Source organism: Barbus barbus (assembly GCF_936440315.1).
Source record: "Barbus barbus genome assembly, chromosome: 26".
Taxonomy (NCBI): domain Eukaryota; kingdom Metazoa; phylum Chordata; class Actinopteri; order Cypriniformes; family Cyprinidae; genus Barbus; species Barbus barbus.
Genome location: NC_136754.1, coordinates 24,412,698 through 24,433,364, shown reverse-complemented (window position 1 = coordinate 24,433,364; position 20,667 = coordinate 24,412,698). Strand labels below are relative to the sequence as shown.

Genomic DNA, 20,667 nt, shown 5'->3' with positions numbered 1-20,667 from the left:
TTTGTCATGTGTCATGTGGTGCAACCAACATGTTGAAACATGAGTTGAGAATACAGGCTTTGATTGCTGTAGTACAAATATTGCACAAATATTATATCAAGTTTTGCAAAGCAGTGGAAGCTGCACTCCTGTTTGCTCTATCAAGTAATTACACATCCAGTTCATCAGCCTTCTTGAGTAAAAATAAGCCCGGCTCAAGAGGCAATGCCCAGCATGCCTTTCCCTTGATGAATTGCTTTGTGAATGTGTTGGTCTGTGCCACATACACTCCCAGAAGTCCCTCGGTGTTTGAACACTGTAGTTACTATATCATATAATTATGAATTTGCCATCAATCACATTTTCATGCTAATGCATCGTTAACCCAACAAATAGCTCCCATATGTTCATCCGAACCCACTCCTCTGGTCCAAATACTGTGTGCCTGCCACATGATTTTCCACAGATTTGTGAGTGTACTATGTGCCACATGGTTCTTTCACCTCGTAGGCTACATCTTGTTTCACATCCCTAATGAGTCCGGTCATGCTTGCTAGTTAAGCAGTCATTGATAATTCGGTATGAATGTGCTCTTCTGAGAGCCATACAGATGTGTCAAGGCTTCCCTCTGTTCCTGGGCTTTTCAAATGTACCGCATTGCTTTTGCAAACAAAGCTTCATACGTCTCTGTTACCAGGGTCTGCAATCTACTCTGACAGCCGGCGGCTCCCTACCCCCGTTCCAGGTTTTTTCTTGGACGCTGAAAATTTTATGTTTTTCTGCTCGCTCGTAACTCCAGGTCTCAACTTCAAGATGAAATCCCCTTGTAGCACATTAACCTCTTCTTACTTAGCATCATGCTGGTTTCTGTCGACAAGCAATGGGCAATTTTATGCCTTTCACAGCCAATTGACTCTATGATCCAGGGGAGAGGTGAGCCTCTAAAAACTTTTGTTATTTCATGTTTCTCATTAGACTCATCATGGGTCAGTGTTGAACATGGAGCTCTGCTAATGACACGGAGGAAACTGCACCTGCAATTATGGCTCTCATTATTGTAATCATCTTTATTTATGACTCCCTGTTTAGAGTATGGTTGAGCCCAAATGGAGCATAATGAGGTGTTGGGATGATAATGAGTTCATTGTGAAGATGATGAGGATGATGACGGCATAATTCTCCAATGCTATAGTGACTTACGGTGTCAAACTGCTTTTGGCCCTTGTGTGAGGCAGCTGGCACCTCATTGCATGGTAGAGGGCCATGTGGTAAACATCATACTACAGGGATGTATTAACAGTCTTTTTTTCTGTTGGTTAAATTATTGACATATTAGTGAGAAATTACAGCTTGTTCAGTTATATTAATAGACCTACAGAACATTTAACCCATTAATGCCCATATTTCCCCACAAAAATATATTTTTACAAACTGTAAAAAGTCTGGTAGAGGCTATAGCAACTTCAATTGCCCACAGGCTTAAATGGGTTAAATATCATCTTCATTTTTCAGGTTTAGAAAGACTTAAGAACACTCACGATATTCTAAAATGAACCAAGACAAACAACCCAACGCATAGTCCTCCAAAAAGGCCATCCAAAAAGAAAGATCAGACACACAAATTAGGATATTTAGCAATGGAAAATTAATCTCCCATCACTGTGGAATAACATAAAATTTGGCTGCATGCGTAGGAATCTTGTAAGTTATTTTTCTAGTTGAAAGGACTAGCAATCCAACATATTCTTCCAAAATGCCACTCTTCCGGCTTTAGGTATATAATGGTCAAGTCTGATCAACTTTCCAAGTTTATATAACAGACTTTTTTTAACTCCGAGTGTATAAATGGCTGAACCAATAACATGATTAAATGCAGAAATGATGTGTGACTTTTTGCTTAGGCTGATATTCCCTAATATATCACCAATTCTATGAACCATAGCTGCATCTATAAATAGTTTGAGACAGATGGTGTGAAATCTTTGATATGTTGTGCCACTTCCAGAAATGTTGACACTTTCTGAAAGCATTCATAAAGAAGGCATACAAGTAAAAAAGTAAAAAAGAAAGATGCAGATACATTCACCTCCACGTAAGTCTTCCTTGGACAGATGACTTTGCCTCTCAGCCAGAACACTGGAACATGCATGGCTGAGCCTCTGATGCATGAGTTAAAGCCATAATATTTCGTTAACTGGGCAGATTGAATTAATACCCATCCGAGGACCACTCCAGATGGCTTCTGCTTCTCTCACAGCCTCTCATTGTGTAGGAAAATAAACATCCGTAAATCACCTCGATGGGAGTTCCTACAATCAACGGCGCTGAAGTCATGGTCCGAATCACACCTTCTCAGAGGACCTGCTGATTTTGTGTAGAATACTGTGCACTGTAAAAAGTAATCGCCTGACACAACATAACGTAGCTGTTTGAGATGGATGTGGTCTCATGTTCTTTTCTGAGCTGATGTTTTTGGCTACAAATGTTTGATTCTGCCAAGGCCACAAAGCAGCAACACCTCTGCGTGCATACCTGCTTACAATGTCTATTTGTATCTTCAGGAACTATTACAGACATGTTCTAACACTCCAGAGAGGTAGCGTCCTGCTTTTGGAGTCTTGTCTCCCTTGGCTACCGTATTACAACAGCCACATAAAGGAGTGTTTTTATTGGAAAATAGGTGCTGCCCAATACCCTTTTATGCCAAACTAAATCCATATGAATAGATGACCTTAAGTAGGGGCTGGTTACAATTGCAGTAAATAGAGCTTTTTGTGGATATTTTACAAAAACATTCATTACATTCATGTTTCTGCCATGTCAAATATGGAGAAGTGACTCATGGGAGTGTTTTGGTTGTACGCACAATGGGAAAAAGATTAAAGGGGTCTTTCTGATTGAACAAATAGAACTTTCTCAGTTAAAATAGGAAATTTCTCTTCCTCTTTACGCAAGCTAACCTGTGGTGTACCTCAGGGGTCTGTTCTTGCACCTACTCTCTTTTCTCTCTATCTACTTCCCTTGGGGTCCATCTTTAGGAAACACAGCGTTTTTTTTCCATTGTTACGCTGATGATATGCAAATCTATCTGCCTTTGACCATGGAAAAAAAGCATGTTCTTAATAGTTTATCGGTGTGTCTGGATGACGTAAAATCATAGCTCTCAATTTTTTTTTCTAAATTCAGATAAATCGGGAGTTATTGTTTTTGGCCCCTCTGAAACTAGAACACAAAATATACCTAATCTTGAGTTCTTAAATTTAGCTATTTCATCCCAAGTGCGAAATCTGGGTGTGGAAATCGACAACGGCTTGAAATTTGACAGACAAATCAGCTCTGTAGTAGGCTCTAGTTTCTTTTATCTTCGCTTTCTCTCTAAAATTAAAACCTTTCTTTCTAACGCCTCTTTAGAGGTTGCTATCCATGCCTTTATTACATCTCGGCTGGATTACTGCAACTCTCTATATTATGGTGTTTCAAAGACTCAAATATCCCGTTTACAAGTCGTTCAAAATGCAGCAGCTAGATTCCTGAAGGGATGTAAAAAATTTGATCATGTTACACCCCTTCTGAGATCTCTACATTGGTTAACTGTTCAGTAAAGAATTGAATATAAAATTCTATTACTTGTCTACAAATCTTTAAATAATCTTGCACCATCTCATCTGATGGACTTACTCCACCAGTACACTCCTAAGCGAGGACTTAGATCGGGAAACAAATTCCTCCTTCAGATTCCCAGAACCCGCTTGAAAAAAAAGGGAAATAGAGCCTTTCAAGTGGCTGGCCCCACTCTCTGGAATAATCTCCCGACACATATTAAAATGGCTTCCACTTTATCTGAGTTTAAATCTGCTCTCAAAACTCATCTGTTTGTCTCGGCTTTTAACATGTAATTTATCCTGTTGTTTTTTAAGTGATTATTGATTGTGTTTCTTTCTTGTGTATCTATATTGTAATTATTGTACAGCACTTTGGTCGGCTGGTGGCCGTTAGTAAATGTGCTTTAGAAATAAACGGAACTTGAACTTGAACTTAAAGGGGTCTTTCTGATTGATTTCTTTTAAAACATTAAACTTGTTAACAGAGATATTTGCCCCAGAAATTCATATAGGGAAATTCAATTTTTTTTCTTTCTTTCTTTCTTTCTTACAAAATCTAGCTTAAATGTGTCAACTTCTTTGCACTCTTTACATTCATGTTGGTTTCACATTTTTCAAGAACTTTAAAATTAAATATTTTTATTCATGTGGTATAACCATCAAGTAAAATTAATACATGCTTATACCTTGATATTTGCAAATATCAGTATCGGTTTTTGGGAAGTCACACCACATGACATTTTACAACCTGATCTAACAAAGACTTATTGACCTTAACACACAGCCAGCATCTGCAGGGGTACTTGATATAATTTCCTGTTTTATGTTTTGTATTTGTTTTTTTGCATGTTGTATGGTAATAGCATTTTTGTAATCCCAGATCCAACCTGAATGGCCAAGTGAATGATTTGGTTAGAGGTAAACAGGAGGTTACTTTGGCTCTTTATGTGCTCTCTGGTTATAGTCCATTAAACCCACAGGCCCTCAGCTCTGTTCACATGCTACCCGAACGTCCTATATTAACAAGAAGTGATCGGACATCGCTGTAAATCACATCTTATGGAGCTTTGGTTTTCATATATTGCAGTAAAAAGAGTTTCAGTATTGTATTATGAAATAACAGGAGGGTCAAGAGGTAAGTCTAGCCCTCCATCTGAATATGTGTACATGTATTCCCTGCTACACAGTATGCAAGAAGCATTATGTCTAATGAGAACAATGTCTGTACACTAGGAGAACAATATACTGCATCTGATGGAAAGTGTAAACCCAGTGGACACTTTGCTATTCCTTGAGGGTAGTGAAGCTGAAAAGATGTCAAATTCAAAAAGATGAGAAAAAGAAATTGTGGACAACCTTGAGCTTCTACTATATGAAGTTGCTCTTTGTAACAATACCTGCATGTTATACTTTGCGTTGTGACCTTTTGGTCAGTGTAAGTGCTACAGCGCCCAAACAATGCAAGTATTTGGACACAGCCTTGGTGTTTTAAAGCAGCTGCAGCCTCCATTATTGTCTCAACTGTCTGGAAAGGTGAGTAATTACATAAATAAAGTGAAGATTCGAGATCCTAGGAGCATTCAATTTGTGAAGATCCAAGGAGCATTCAATGGTTTTTTCATCAGTCTGGAGTTCTGTTAAAGGCAAATCTTTGTCTCTGGAAGATTTGACTTTGAATATGAGAGCTGTCAGTTAGACAGACAACCTTCCCAGTGGGAACATGTACTCTTGCTGGTTTCAGGGTCGCGTGCTCATGAAGGTGGAGCCCAACAATACAACCGCAAGCTCTTTCATTTACTAGCAGGGGGCAAAATACCAAAATGAGCATTTGTGTTTTTAAATGAATGGACACAATGAATCACACATGATGGTGGTTTGACGGTTATGGTTGTGGCCCAAGCACAGTTTGTCAGAGTTTGGTGATTCAAGTTTAAGTGAAGTTCTCATAAAATTGAAGCATGCGTGGCATATTTCCATCCCAAGGATATTTCGTTCTAAGAGGTGGTCTGTTTTATCCATATTGATCATAGAATTGCTTACCATGATGGTGAGGTCAGATTCACCCAGTGTTCGGTGGTTCATTAACTAATCAATCTCATGTGCTCCAGTCAGTTGTAAGAATGGCCCATTCTGTCTGGATCTGTTGTGATTGGCTTTCAATATGTTTAGAATCCCTTCTCCAGTGTGTGTCTTTTATTCCTCAAGTCTCCATAAATAACGCTTAATTGAAACTGTCCAGCTGTCAGAATGATTACACGCTTTAGTTCCCCATTTGGCGGCAAGAGACAGAAGTCTATGCGTGCTAGGTTATACAGTACAAGTTTGTGGGGAATTCTTCACTTTCCAAGCCAACATAATCATGCCACTGGAAAAAAGGGTGAGCAGCTTACTGAAAACCTAGACGTACACCTGTGTAGTGCACTATAGCGATGTAAGCGGGTGTGCAGATGCTCTTATCAGCCTTGATAAACAAATATTGAAACATTTCTAAGGTCAGGGAGGAGTGGTGGTTTTTAACTAATCCATACTTAGATAGAGAGAATGGGCTGCTAAAAGACCGCTAGCTCTTGCATGCAAAATCGCAAAGATTTTTGCATTGAGCCAACACAGATGCGGTACAGTGGGACAACTTTATGAAAGACTAAATAAAACATTTTACTAGTACAAAAGCAGCCTGTTTCTGGAGCCTTTCTTTGGAATTGGATCTGTGGACTGTTGAACTAAACAATTCCTCTTTCTATAATTTTATTGATTTATTGGTACTATAAAAGCATTCAAATTGTGCATGTTTTGTCACAGAGCACAAGAACTTGCTGAACTTAAAATATTTATCTTTTCATTTTTTTTCCAAACCTAAAGCAGTTTCAATTTTGATGAATAATATTTAGATTTAGACGAAGCATCTTTAAAAAAAATAAAAAATAAATGTAGAGTTTGGAAAAATTAAATAAATAAATTTGAAAAAGCCAGAGATTTACCAGATTTACCAAAATTTGGGCTAACTAGCGGCAAGGATGTTGATTTTGCAGGGTGTTGGTGTTCCCAGCATGCACTTGGGTATTAATAAATAACATGGTTGCAGTGTTGGCCCATTTGCCAGCATTACTTTGACTGTAGTGTTTCATGTAAGTGTTGAGATCTGTGTAGTGCTGTGGTTTTCTCAACAAGGGAGCTAGGGTCAGGGCACACTATAGGGGGCAACACACTTCCAACGGGCCTTGAGATGACTTGAGAAGGCAAAAACAATTTAAAACAAGACAAAACAAAGCATTAAAATAGTCTAAAGACCCCTAAAAATAAAGATTCACAAATAATAATAATAATTTAAAAAAAGTGTAGTTTTTAGACCTGGAAGAGTCATACAAATAAAAAAAACAAATCCATGCATTTTCATAATGTTTTATTTTTTATTTTTATGCCAACTTCAAAAATATTTTATGGTGGGGTGGGGTTCTTAGTGTCATTAGTTCTTTCAAAACATGTAAATTCTGTCTTCATTTATTCACCCTGGAATGGAAAATATATTTTGAAAGCGCAAAGTCTATAAAGCTAAAGGAATAGTTTACCCAAAAATTTGAAATTTATCTTTATTTACTCACCAGGGTCCGTCACAGTTCATGGCTACCATCATTTGAGAATCAAAATAAGCATATGCAGGCAACACACAATTAATACCCATGGTTCCTGAAGATATACTGTTGTCTTATGAAGTCAATCGATTAGTCTGTGCAAGAAACTGAACATTAATTCCAACATTATTATTTGTAATCTATAGCCTCAGGCAAATGGTCCAGGACTGCGTTTCCCAAAAGCATTGTAGGCTTAAGTACATCGCAGACCCATTGAAACCAGTGGACTACGATCAACTTAAGCTTACAATGCTTTTGGGAAACGCAGAGTGATGTCTAGTTTGCAAACAAAGCGTTGTTTTGAACAGGTTCCTTTTAGTGAACTGGATGAACAAGCTCCCCAAACTGAATTGAACCAAGTCAAATTAGCCTGAAAGGGCACCGCCCCAGTGGCAGCTTTTGTACCTTTTTTTCCTCAAGATTTACATGAAACAGTCCTCATGAAGCAGAGTTCTGGTAACTATGGCTCTAAGTATCTGAGGTTTGGCAGTAAGGTGTACAACCTCTGTTCTGCATGTCCAGAGAAAGGTGTGGCCCTCTGGAGACTGTTTAGAGTGCATTTCTTTAGCCTTCTGTATTTTTGCAACATCTTGAGTTAGTGTGCTAAAAAATATGTTTGAAACAACCCCCATCAAATAACTTCCTCCCTGCATGATTAGATTTGGTAAACATTGGGTAGTTGACTTGATTTCACTGCTGACCACAAACAGTAGTTCTGTTGCTGAAAGACAGGCTATAGTTTTGGGAGAGTTTTGCTTTGTTTTATTAACATTGTTCTCACATCGCTTCATCAGCTGCTGTATTTTGTGAATCAGGAAAGCACAAATCTCCTGTTCTTTTTGAATTATGGTAGCATATTTAACTCAATCAGTTATTTTAAACCCTTGTCCACAGCTCTATTGGGCTTGCCATATTTTTGTTGGCATTTTCATTGTGTGCATGTGCGCGCATGAAGTATCCTGGTCCTTTTAACACACTCGGGCCTCACTGTTCAGATAGCCCTTTAATAGCAATGACGTGAGCCCATGAAGGAACCTGACCTCTCGTAAAGCCACAAAGCCTGGGCTGTCTACCCATCCAGCTCCTCCACACAAAACCAGACAAATACAGTATCCATCTCTTCATCCAGATTTCTCTTTCTACACTGGCCTCTTTCTAGTCATTATAAATCAGTTACATAAAAAAGACTAAATTGATTGACATTTGGATGAGCCATGACTGACTAATAAACTCATTTCTCATCCACCGCAGATACATGGAAATTTTGAGTGGAAAATTACAGTACTCTCAGCTTTAAAGGCTGGATGTAATTTTGTTATTACAAAAAAGGTCCTTGAATCTGATAGGTCAGCAGGTGGATTATTAAAAAATAAAAGAAAGAAAGAAAGTAAATAGATAGACAGATAGATAAACAGACAGATTGATTGATTGATAGATAGATGATAGATAGTCAAATCCATATCCAAGTAAGCTTTATAGATATTTATTGAAAAGGGTTTAAACAATGTTTTACATGCTTGTTCAATGAAGCATAAATACATATTGCATATGTGCATGTGGAACAGTCCTTTAGACACTGAACGTTTAAGGCTAATTAAGGTCACAGTTACATTAGGACATTATAAAGTGGCATTTGTACTAATTCTGAAAAACACCAGAAGAAAGATGCCCAGGAACTCTTGTCACCTGCGTGAACATGCCATAGTCCTGCTGCAGGGAGGCATGAGGACTACAGATGCAGCCAGAGCTACAAACTGCAATGCGTGCAATGTAAGAAACCTAGCACACGTGCTACAGGGAGATGGGAAGGACAGCTGATCATCCTTCCAGTGGCAAACCACATGTAACCATGTGTCATTATTCCATTTCAGTTTGTCAAACGTCTGAGACTTGTTCAGTTTATGCCTAAGACGTTTGCAGGGGGAAATTTTTTTCTTTCCTTGCTTTTTTTTTTTTTTTACACAACATATACATATGTTCATGCAGAGTTATGAAAGAGAGCGACTCTGCATTCTATAAGTGACTTGCCTGATATTTACAGGAGTCAAAACCCAATTGTGAGAGCAAGTTTGGTTGATGTGTACCATATGAACAGAACCACAGTTGGTGGAAAGCAGCAGATAAAGGCTAAAAACTGTTAAAATCCATGAAATTATGATTTAGAATAAAGACACAACACAACATCCTGATATTTTTTTGTCACAATTTCGATCAAAAACCCTGAGATACTGCATCTAAAGCTTCCTTTCATTTTGGCTTCACAGAAAGGTACAGGCAGGTATGTGTGGAGTTCTGTCCCTCATGCTGACCAGGCAACCATCCAATGTAACCCCAGGAACTCTCCCGTTACTCTTTAATTCCACTTTAATATACTGAGTGCTGGTGAAAATAAACTCCACTTCCTTTTCTGGCTTCCGCAGGAACAACTAAGGTCACCTTGAGCAAGTGTCTTCCTCTTAACTTCCATGTCAGCTCACATTTCTAAATGCAGTGTTTGGGAGGAATTGCCATGGGAATTGCTCTTTGTTAAACCTGTTAAACCTTAAAAAAACTGCTGAGGTGCTTTGGATCGATCCTTTTTAGAGGTTGACTCATGGATCACCTCGTATACCTGCAAATGTTAATGTTCTTCAAGAACGCTAAGGCATTTAAATCACTGTAAAGCCAGGAGTTCAATGTCAGGAACAAATCTAAACTTGGATTGGAACTGTTCAATACATAGAGCGACCTGGATGTGTTTCAGAGGTCTAATCCAGAGTTCAATCTTGTAGTCAAAAAAAAAGAAAAAGAAACCGTAGTGCTCCACCTCACTTAAACCAAATTGAGAACACATCTTTTCAAAGGAAAATCCACGTCTGTAAGTGATTAATGTGAAAACATGAGCCACAACAGTGCACAAAGCAATATGTGTATAGAAATAATCTAGTAATACAGCATAATGTATATCATTATGTAGGAATTAGGGGCAGATAAAAATTCTTTACAATTACTTGTTTCTCAACATAAACAAAACTATTTCAACTTCAGTGCAGTGTCATGAGTTTGGCGGTTATGAATGGAGTTGATTCATGACCGGCCAGCACACATTACTTATAAGTGTATAATTACAATAATATGGTGTGCCTTTTTTATATGCAGAAATCTCCAAAACATAGTCAAAAGTTAACGTGTCTAAGTGGTTCAGTGAACATGAATTGCTTTTTCAGATATGAGCCCATGTATTTGGGATCCAGTAAGTGTCTGTTTCTATCTTTGTGAGCTCGTTTTTCAGCTCAGTGAATGCCATGGCCAGGTCGTCATTGATGATCACTTTCTCAAACAAGTGGCCATATTTATTCTCCATGGCTTGGGCACTGCTAATCATATCCTGAAAGTCCTCCTCCTGTAAAAATTAATAAAAGGGCAATGCATGAGAATAATATTACTGCAATGTTCAATATACAACGGTTAGTTCCATTCCCAAATTTGACTGGCTGAGCGACATTCCAAAAGTGCTGATATTTATGGTGCATTCACATTTTATTGGAATTACTGTAATTATGAGTTGAGAAATCAGAGCTTTTCAAACATTCTGACTTTACAAATTGTAAATTGTGAGTTTTACGAGGTTGTGAATGTGTTTACAAGTTGGAATCTCATAGTGATTAGTATACCATTAGTATAACAGCACTGGAATGTTTTACTGTTTCTATAACTCTTCTTGTCTGAGTTGTAGAACAGAGTGTTTGAGTGTTTCCCATGCACAGTAATTAATCAGATGGGATGGCAATCAAATTTTAAAAATCATAATTTTAATGGTAAAAATGATACGCTAAAAAAACCTGTTAAATTAACGGTAGTTTCCTTACTTTATGGTGAAAAACTGTAATAGAGCTAATAGGACAGTTTACAAGTAATCTTATAATTTCCAGTAAAAAAATCTGAAAATGGACATTCCCAGAATTCTCTATGACACTTCGCATTTGATGGTTTTTCATTGAAAAAACGGTTTCTTTGAATGGCAAGTTATTTACATTAGGGTTTACATTAAGGTTTTACGTACTTAATCTAATGTTTATTGCACCCAAGGTTTGGAGGTGGTTGTCTGTATATTATGAAGGTAAAAAAGCATTTTAGTACATTAATATTTTTTTGTATATAAAAAATTGTTAATGTACTAAAATATTTTTTTAATTAATCTGTAAATCTTAAAATGTTACTACCGTATTTTTTAGACTAAAAACCTGCAACCACAACTGCCGTTCTTGTACTGTAAATTTATTTATTTTTTATTTTTTCAACAGTGTATAACCCAATATACAGTGAATGCACTCTGGACTGAATCAGAGGGTTTCCCCTGTTTGCATAGCGTACTATACACTGTGAAGGGATCAACAAGGCAAAATAATAATAATAAAAATCATGCTTTTAGCTTTTTTCACCATGACTGATATTCACAGTCTGCATGCCAGAATAAATAAGGTCAACTGCCTACAGTTGATTCATTTAGATCATTTAGGGACACCATGCTTTTGAGTGTTTTCCTTGTTTTGGTCAGCTTAATAAAATAAATGGCTAACGTTTAACTTTAATTTACATTCTTTACATATATACTCATCTTGAACCTTTTAGAAAAATATCCATATGCATGAATACTGTTCAGTGTATTTAAGAGTTCGTATTAAATTAATTCAGGTCAACAGTCAAATGTTCTTCCTCCGCTATCATATTGTCCACTATTTTTAACAGTGAAAAGACATTTTACCCAAAGCTGCAGATGGTCTGAAATAATACATCTTGCCTATAAATATCTTGCCTTACCTCAAAAGGTATTTCACTTTGCGGTTTATGAATTATAAAAAATGATGTGACATTATACGTCAGACTGAACTGACTTGGATTGGAGGAAGAAAAGTAAAGAAGACCGTAAAGATGAGTCAGTCCACTAAATCGTGAAAACAAGTGATGTCCAAGTGTGTCTTGTTAAGGTCAGTGCTCAGTGCAGTCATATAGGACTTGTCCTGGGTTAATATGGAAAGATGAGCAACGCATTTGCACCCAAGAGCTTGGTAGTTTGTAAAACAACCTCCAGGTGTGAGAGAGATGACCTAAGTCTTTTATAAGACCCCAAGGCAGACTTAGGTGCTCAAGCTCACAGCATGACACAGATGTGTCTCAGTGGGGTTACCAGAAAACCTTCTAACCCATGCCTGAACAACCCTCAAACATTTGGAAGTGTAAGAAGATGAACCTGTGTTTGCTCATGGGGCACACCTGCAGCCCACCCTGGAGTGATTTTTAAAAGGGACCCTTGGTGCATTAAAGGTGCACCAAATGCCAAAGAAGCTGAGAGTTGGGTCAAGATTACAGGTCAGGTCAGGCCTTTTCCACCTATCTACTGAACTGGTGTGACATCAGGAATGTCGTAAATTAAGAATGTGGGATTCTCCAATATATTGTTTGGTCCCACATCAAATAAAGCATTTTTAACCACTATGTACTTAAAAAATAAGATTTTTATACACTGCACTTATTGTGTACTTTTTGTGTTATGCAAAAAAAATAAATAAATAAATAAATAAAATACGATTTTTAGATAAGGAGAAGGGGTAGGTTTTGGCTCAGGGGTTGGTCCACAGTGATTACCTTACACATTCACACAAAATGTAAGTACAATGTAACAACACGTTTTACACAATAAGTGCATTGTTTCAAATTTATATTTTCTAAAGCCTGACTTAAGAAAAATCTAATTTGAAATGGAAGACTTTATTGAAGCTTTAGACAATCAATCAATAAATCAATATTATATTTGACACATCATACTTTTATGGCTCATGTACGTGACCCTGGACCACAAAACCAGTCTTAAGTCGCCGGGGTATATTTGTAGCAATAGCCAAAAATACACAGCATGGGTCAAAATTATTGATTTTTCTTTTATGCCAAAAATCATTAGGACATTAAGTAAAGATCATGTTCCATGAAGATATTAGTAAATTTCTTACCATAAATATATCAAAACTTCATTTTTGAATAGTAATATGCAATGCTAAGAACTTAATTTGGACAACTTTAAAGGTGATTTGATCAATATTTAGATTTTTTTTTGCCCCATCATATTCCAGATTTTCAAATAGTTGTATCTCAGCCAAATATTGTCCGATCCTAACAAACCATACATCAATGGAAAGCTTATTTATTCAGCTTTCAGATGATGTATAAATCTCAATTTTGAAAAATTTACACTTAAGACTGGTCTTGTGGTCCAGGGTCACATATTATGATATAGGAGAGGCCACAACAGAGCAGAAAAAGCCTTAAAATCCTGAAGTGTCATATTTACACACTTTTTAACATAATTTAAAAAAATGTCAAAAGTATAATCATATCTTAGATTTAAAACTTTTTAATGACAATCAACACCAGCCAATTAGACAGTAGAAAACGACAACAACCATAATGAGCAAACAGGATCTCTTACCGTAAATATTTTTGTAGGTGTTTGCTCATTCTGACTTGACAAAACTTTTGCTTTTCTTCGGCTTAGTCTCAAGCTCTCTATTGACGGAGGCTTCACAAATACAACATAGGGTTTAAACTCAGAGGTGTATAAGGCTGTTATGGCCTGTTAGAGAATGGAGAAAAAGAATGACATACAGTGAGCAAAATGGCAAGATCGGAACCATCTTTTTTCCAAAATAATTTGTTCAGTCATTGCCTAGTATGATTGTGTCCATATTGTAACTGTTTAATTTCAAACCATTTTCTATGACATGAACACTAGACCATTTCCAAAATTCTGCACAAGGCCTGCATCATCATCATCCATGCATCAATTCAAATGTGTGGCCATAGTATGTTCATTAATACATTGAAAATGTGTCTATAAATGTTACAAGCTGACGAACAAATAATCAGACTACAGGAAATGTACAAACTGGAGTGGAGCTGACAGAATCTCCCCGTCCAGAATGACATAATTCCTGCCCTTGAGTCTGTGTTCCAAAGTCAACAAATATGACATGTAATATAGGTCTCTCTGGCTCTTGCTCGCTCTATTTATCCCTGTTTCTCGCTTTCCTCCTTCACTTATGCTTCTGGAGAGAGGCACAAATTGTGGTATTTGTATCATATACTGCATGTGTGGTTCTCCAAAAATCCACAAAACAATGCGTCCTGAAAGTGGGAGTTGTTGTTGAAGAGCCTCGTGCATGCATACCTGGATCCAGTGCTTCTTGGCACTCATGAATGAATGAAAGAATTCATGAATGATCTTTTACTCACGTGTGGCTTCACATCCAGTAAGCACACCTTGCTCTCCGCTACAACCCTGCACACTGAATCCAGACTCGTACCATAGTAGTTCCCTTTATATTCACCATACTCCAAAAATCTAGATGAAACATTTGAGAGAGCATGAAATATGGGGAATATATATCATTTAAACCCCTAATAACGTAAACCCTTTACATGAAAAATTCTGATAGACATAAATCATTTGTAAATAAATTACAATTTGGAGCGTTCAAACATAAATCGCTAGGTGTTGTATTTAAGTTTGCTGTTTAAACATGGGCATGATAAAATATTCATCCAGTTGCTGCTCCATGTACAGTATATGTGCTGTTTGAATATATGTATATGAATGTATACACATATATTGTATATGTGCGGTGAACACTTGGCTACCACTGAATACATTTGTAGTGAAAGAGTGGCTTCATGGAATGTCCCAAACTGTCATATGGCTGACACATTGTGGTTAAGTTTTAAAGAAAATAACATAAGATGCTTTGGATCTTCTCACAGGAACATCACAGTCATTTAGAGTAAATTGTAACATTTCAGCAGATAATCCAATTTGACCTAGTATGTTTTATGTATGTTACGCAAATGAAAGCCACATGTTTGATCAAACATTTGAGGAATGGTCCAGCATGAAAATGCAATTCGTTCCATAAGTGTCACATTTGCATATAAAATAAGATTATAAACCAATTTGTGCCTTATTTATCACAAGTCAAGTGCACTACTTATCCTAAATGGAGAGTTAATACTAAGAATTTGTTTTGTACATGCAGCTAGCTGGTTAACTCCTGAATCTAGTGACAATACAAATTTCCCATCTTGCAGACCAGAGTGGTTGTGGAGAACATAGCAGACGACTACAATCTAGCATACTATAATTATAATACAATTTAATTTACCACCTGCTTTTCATAGGTGGTAATAGTGTAAAGTTAATTGCAACAAGCACATACAGTAGTTTTGTGAATAATGTATAATGAAACTAATTTACATAAAAGAAGGCATGTTTATGCTAAATATGCATCTAATATTTGGCTAACCTGGGTTTTGTGTTATAGGGTTTTGTGCTAAAATACAACATGCCGATGTAGAACTACTGTTTAGTGATTTCAAACCAGAATCCTTTTCTAAGTTTTAAATCATTTGCCTAGTTGATGTTTTTTTTTTTTTTTTTTTACTGAAGAGTTGCTCAGTTCTGGTAGCAACTTTTTTAGCTTTTGGCTTCAAGGCTTTTGTATGGTAATCAAAGATGATGGTAATTCGGTGGAGTGATGCAAAAAGCAGTCCGCTTTTCCTCTCTCTAGTGCGTCTCTGTGGAAAGTTGGGCTGTCTGCTCTCCGTCATTCCTGTCTCACTTGATTTGACTTCTTTCCCTATGTCCAACTAACAAGACACAAAGTCATTTCAAACCACAGTGGGCTCTTAAAATATCCCCCTAGTTTAATATCATGTGACACTGTTCACAGACACATGCTTTTGAGATTTCCTTTTGCTTTTGAGTGAAAATTGGAGAAAGAGAGTATTTCCTGTCAATGGATGTGATCTGCGTTTACAAGGATTAAATGTGTGATTTAAATTCCATGAGCATCTTTAAAGGAATGAATAAAGCCAGTTGGCTTCTTATAAATCCACTATTTAAATTCATGATTTTGAATAATTTTTTGATAAAAACAAGGTTATCATTAAGTGGAAGATTATTAAATGTGTTGTTTGATTTTAAAATATGCATTGTTAAAAAAAATCTGTATTAACAAATTTCATCCATGACTGTAAACTTCCATAATTGCTCACTAAACAAAAAAGGTTTAGCAGTGTAAAACAACTCAAATCAAAACTAGCCTCTAGAATAAGCTACAACATGGGCTGGGTATCATTTAGGGGTGTTTAGCTTACTTGTGGTTGAGGATATCTTTTTCAAAAGTGTGTTTAGAGACAAAGTGGTACTCCACCCCTTCTCTCTCATGCTTTTTCCGCTCCCGAGTGGTATCTGTTGAAATTAAAGAAAGACAAAAAATCCAATCCAAATCAAATCCTTATTATAATTATATTTCTCTGAGACCCCAAACAGAAAATGATGATCTTACTAATACTACAGTTAACTCTGAATTTAAGAATTACAGTGCCTTTTAATAGCTTTTAATTAGGGCAACTACAAAAGAGAATTTAATTGTTCTAATAAACTCTAATTAAAGTAAAATATTAAGGCTAGGCTACTATGAAGGGGACCCTTGGGTTTGCTGTAGCCCCAGGGACCTATGTATTCTTATCAAATGTACACTACAATAAATACAAGTGCACATTTTATAAAATTAAGAACACTTCTTTTTCACAAGTGGAAGCAGACCTGTCTGTGGTAACATGTGTCCAAAACTGAGCAAGGGTTAGGTAGTACGACCCTTATTTAACTAGACTGAGTCACACAGAAAGTATGCTCAGAGGTGAGCTTAACAAGGCCTGAGGAGCTCGCCACACACCCTAACTCTAATTGTCCACACGTTCTCTGCATATTCCAAAATAAACTATAAACTTTTACTGCCAGTGGCGGAGGGGGGTGATTTGTGTATGTGTGTGTGTGTGAGTGAGTGTGTCCTCTTCATTTAACCATTCGAATCACACGAAAACCTTCTGTTCATGGAGCATGCATACTAAGTGATATGGCTAATATTGCAAAAACTGATCTAAACCCATCAATAAAACACTGTTACCAATCATTAAACAGCAGATACAAGCCCATTTCAGTGTGTGTCGGCTTTAAAGTACAAGCTTTATATGGACATTTAAAGGCAGCAGGAGTTTATACCACTGAACTGGAAACAGTGTGATCACAGCAGTTTATTAGTTGTGGTTGTCATTAGTTGTGGCGCTCATGTACAGCTACGTGTTGATGCTAAATCACGGCCACCACTGATCGATTTTAGCACTCACTACTCAAACGTCATAAATCAAATAAATGTATATGTCAGACAGAGTTAGACCCTAACCCTGTTTCGCTATAGTTCGGAAGCTTGGAACACAGTCAGAAATATGGAAAGCTGTTAGTTTGAGCTTCCAAAGGGGAGAAACAGGCAAGACAAATGCCAACCTAAAGCAGAAGCGTGGCCTTTTTCCAGAATAAAGAGAAAAAGTCACACCGCTCACTCCATCACTGCATCGTCTGTCTAGCTGTTAGTGGCTATGAGTATCCTGTTCTTTCATCACTCTATCGCCCCCTGTCCACATCACTCTTGGACACTCAGAGTGGCAGTGAAAAGCTGGTTCTGTTCTCTTCTCCACTCTGGCAGTCCAACACAGCTTTAGGCCTCAATGTGGAAAGATTTGATGGTCTGCCTACAGATTATTCATGAACATTTACAAGAGTGTGGAATCAAGGCAATAGCTTTACTTTTTAGAAATATGGTTGTTCTTGATTCTTGTTAGTCAGTTTGCTTGCTTGGAACCGAGTTAGAGAGTAACTACCTAAAACTGTTGTAAGTACCATTCAATGCTTCATAATGTACTGTTGGGAAGTCAAATTAATTTCTATGTAAATAAATGATTCACCCATCAAATAAACAATTGACAAATTCATAGGATTACCAGAACTGGAAAGTTTTTTATTACAAAAATTAAGATGTTTTCTAGTTGTACTGGTTTTTAGTGATTAATTGGATTTTAGTGTAAAATATTTTTATTTTAATAAAATTAATTATGTATCATCTAGATTATATATATCTGATATATAAAAAAAACATTAAAGACATTATAAAAAGACATTCACTCTTAAATAGCTTCAAAGTAGTTCATTTTTAAGTAGCTTATAAGGATGGGCATGAGTAGCAACAAACACGACTGAGAAATATATTGTTTCTTGTTTTATGATTGGTTATGGTGACATTTTACTCTTTACTCAGCTTCAGATCACTCAGCTCAAACAGCAATGCCCAACATTATTGACTATGACTGGATTATTTGCAAGAGATGTTTTAAGAATGGATGTATTATTGATAATATTAAGTTTTAATAATCTATCTAGTATTCAAAATAAACAAAAATGCCCATCCCTAGCTTGTAGTATGTCTAGCTACTTTATTTAGCGGACATCTTCATAATACCAACAGTGCAGACAGCTATGTAGACATCTGACATTGACATCTCCAAAATTAATATATTTCCAATCAGCAATAAAATCAAGACAAACTTCTTTAGAACAAATTTAACTAAAAACTGCAATTTTCAAGCATGTCCAGCTAATGCATGTTTAAAGGGGAAATCAGATTAAATTTTCACTTTTTTACCTTTTGTTTTGCATTGAGTTAGGTTTCTGGCATTTCTGCCAGCTCAGAAAAGCTGAAAAGAAAACACACAGCCAGTTTGTTACGGGCTGTCTGAGTCTGAAAAATGTCATCCAGTGAGCTGTTTCAATTTGCAGCCGGTTACTACAAAGACAGCTATATTTGAATAAGACCACCTCAGAGCCAAATATGGAGTCTAATAGGCAGCAATTCATGAGTGAGCAGTAGCTCATTATCATTTAAAGAGATGTACCAATACGGGTCGCTGTGAACAGAGCTGTTTTTGACAAGGCAATAAGGGTGTTGTTTTACACAACCACTGGGGAATTTTAACCAAAGTATGTTACAGACATTTCAAAATTCTAAAGATGGCTGCATACTTGTTTCTCTGGCGCATAAGGTCTATAGCCATTATTTAGTTTTTATTCCCACCATATTATTCCCATTAATTTAGCTAAGGTGGTCTGTCTGATCCCTCTCTTGATGTCCCTATTGTCATTTAGTTTGGATGGTAACAGTTTCGAAGTAACAAGACGTGAACTGAACTTTAAGCAGCTCTAAAGAGGTTTACTATTAGGTTGATTTATTGCACAAATATTATATGAACTCACATGGCACAGATACACTGAAGTGTTCTGGGTCAGAGAGTAGAAGTCTTCTCTTTAACTCGGTCACACCAACCCCACTAGGCCCTGTACAAAACACACACACACACACACACACCCACCAGCAGTTAATCACACATTAATCAACACTGACAAGGCAATAAAGCAGCTGTCAACATTCACTGAATAATTCAATCAATATAAATACAAGCTTATCTAAATCACCAGTACCAATATACATTTTCATCACACTTCAGTCAGTACACTCATGATCCCCGTCCAAACATTTTCTCTTTATCTTGCGCCCAATATAAAAGACTACAGACTTGGCTGGTTAGTTGATACATGAACAGATTCAGTCCTTGTTTGTAGGTGGACATGTACTGTATTTAAAGTCTTCATGGACTGTCTAGGCCATGAAGTGGCCCATTATTCCGGCAGGCATCTGCTGTTTCCATCACTGGGATTTAAGTATGAGGATGATGGGGTAATGCTGTATTGATTTCAGCCTGTGGCTCCCGCCACTCGCACCCCTTCCAAAACACAGATCCAGTCTCTGCTCTGGCCCATGCACCCCCAGAAGGAAAAGCCATACTACTGTAGTGAAAATGAAGAATCTGTCTGGTGCCCATTCATGAGAGACTAAAAGCCTGTCTCTGCCAGCCACAAACAGATGGTAACGTTGCTGCGGGTGCATCTATCGAAATCAAAGTAAGTTATCACTACACTGGCTGCAACTGGCCTCCTTGATGTGGAATGTGATTCTGGAGTGAAATTCCTGCCATTCTGATAATGCATGAAATGCTTTTGGCCATCTTAGTTCACGTTTGGCACAATATTACTTTTCACAGCAAATGAGTTTTACAGAGTTAGAGGAAAGAACAAAATCGCATTGAGGTTGAATATGAAATTATTAAATCATCTTGTTTGACCTCACGTGGGCTTTCTGCCTGCCCTCACTGTCATCATCCACCAGTGCTCATCTTGCAAACAAACCTGTGGGTTGATGGTCTTCGAAATATTTGCAAGCTGTGTCTGTGGTCAGTTGAACAAACACATTAAGGAAGATACAGTATATTTTCATTCCGGGATGCCTTTTAAGTTATAGTTCTATATGGCATACCTAGGCAAGCAGCGATCATAGAGTTAGTCAAATTAGACGTTAACGTTCTACACCCATGGCCAACAAAAACTCATGAGAATGACACACATTAGAAGTGAAACTAGTAATTTGTTCAACAACCTGCTCATTAGGGATGAGCAGACTGCTTTGGTGGGCTTAAACTTTGTT

General features: G+C 37.1%; 1 protein-coding gene across 1 annotated transcript in view; it reads right to left on the bottom strand.

The window, feature by feature from the left end:
- Positions 1 to 10,412: 10,412 nt before the first annotated feature.
- LOC306846502 (MAGUK p55 subfamily member 7-like) overlaps positions 10,413 to 20,667 on the bottom strand; it is a gene marked incomplete at both ends in the record, with an annotated part of 28,964 nt that continues 18,709 nt past the window's right edge. The window contains 4 exons of the mRNA XM_079379936.1: positions 10,413 to 10,592; positions 13,674 to 13,817; positions 14,477 to 14,585; positions 16,394 to 16,487. Coding sequence (XP_079236062.1) covers positions 10,413 to 10,592; positions 13,674 to 13,817; positions 14,477 to 14,585; positions 16,394 to 16,487 — 527 coding nt within the window. The remainder of the gene's footprint in view (positions 10,593 to 13,673; positions 13,818 to 14,476; positions 14,586 to 16,393; positions 16,488 to 20,667) is intronic.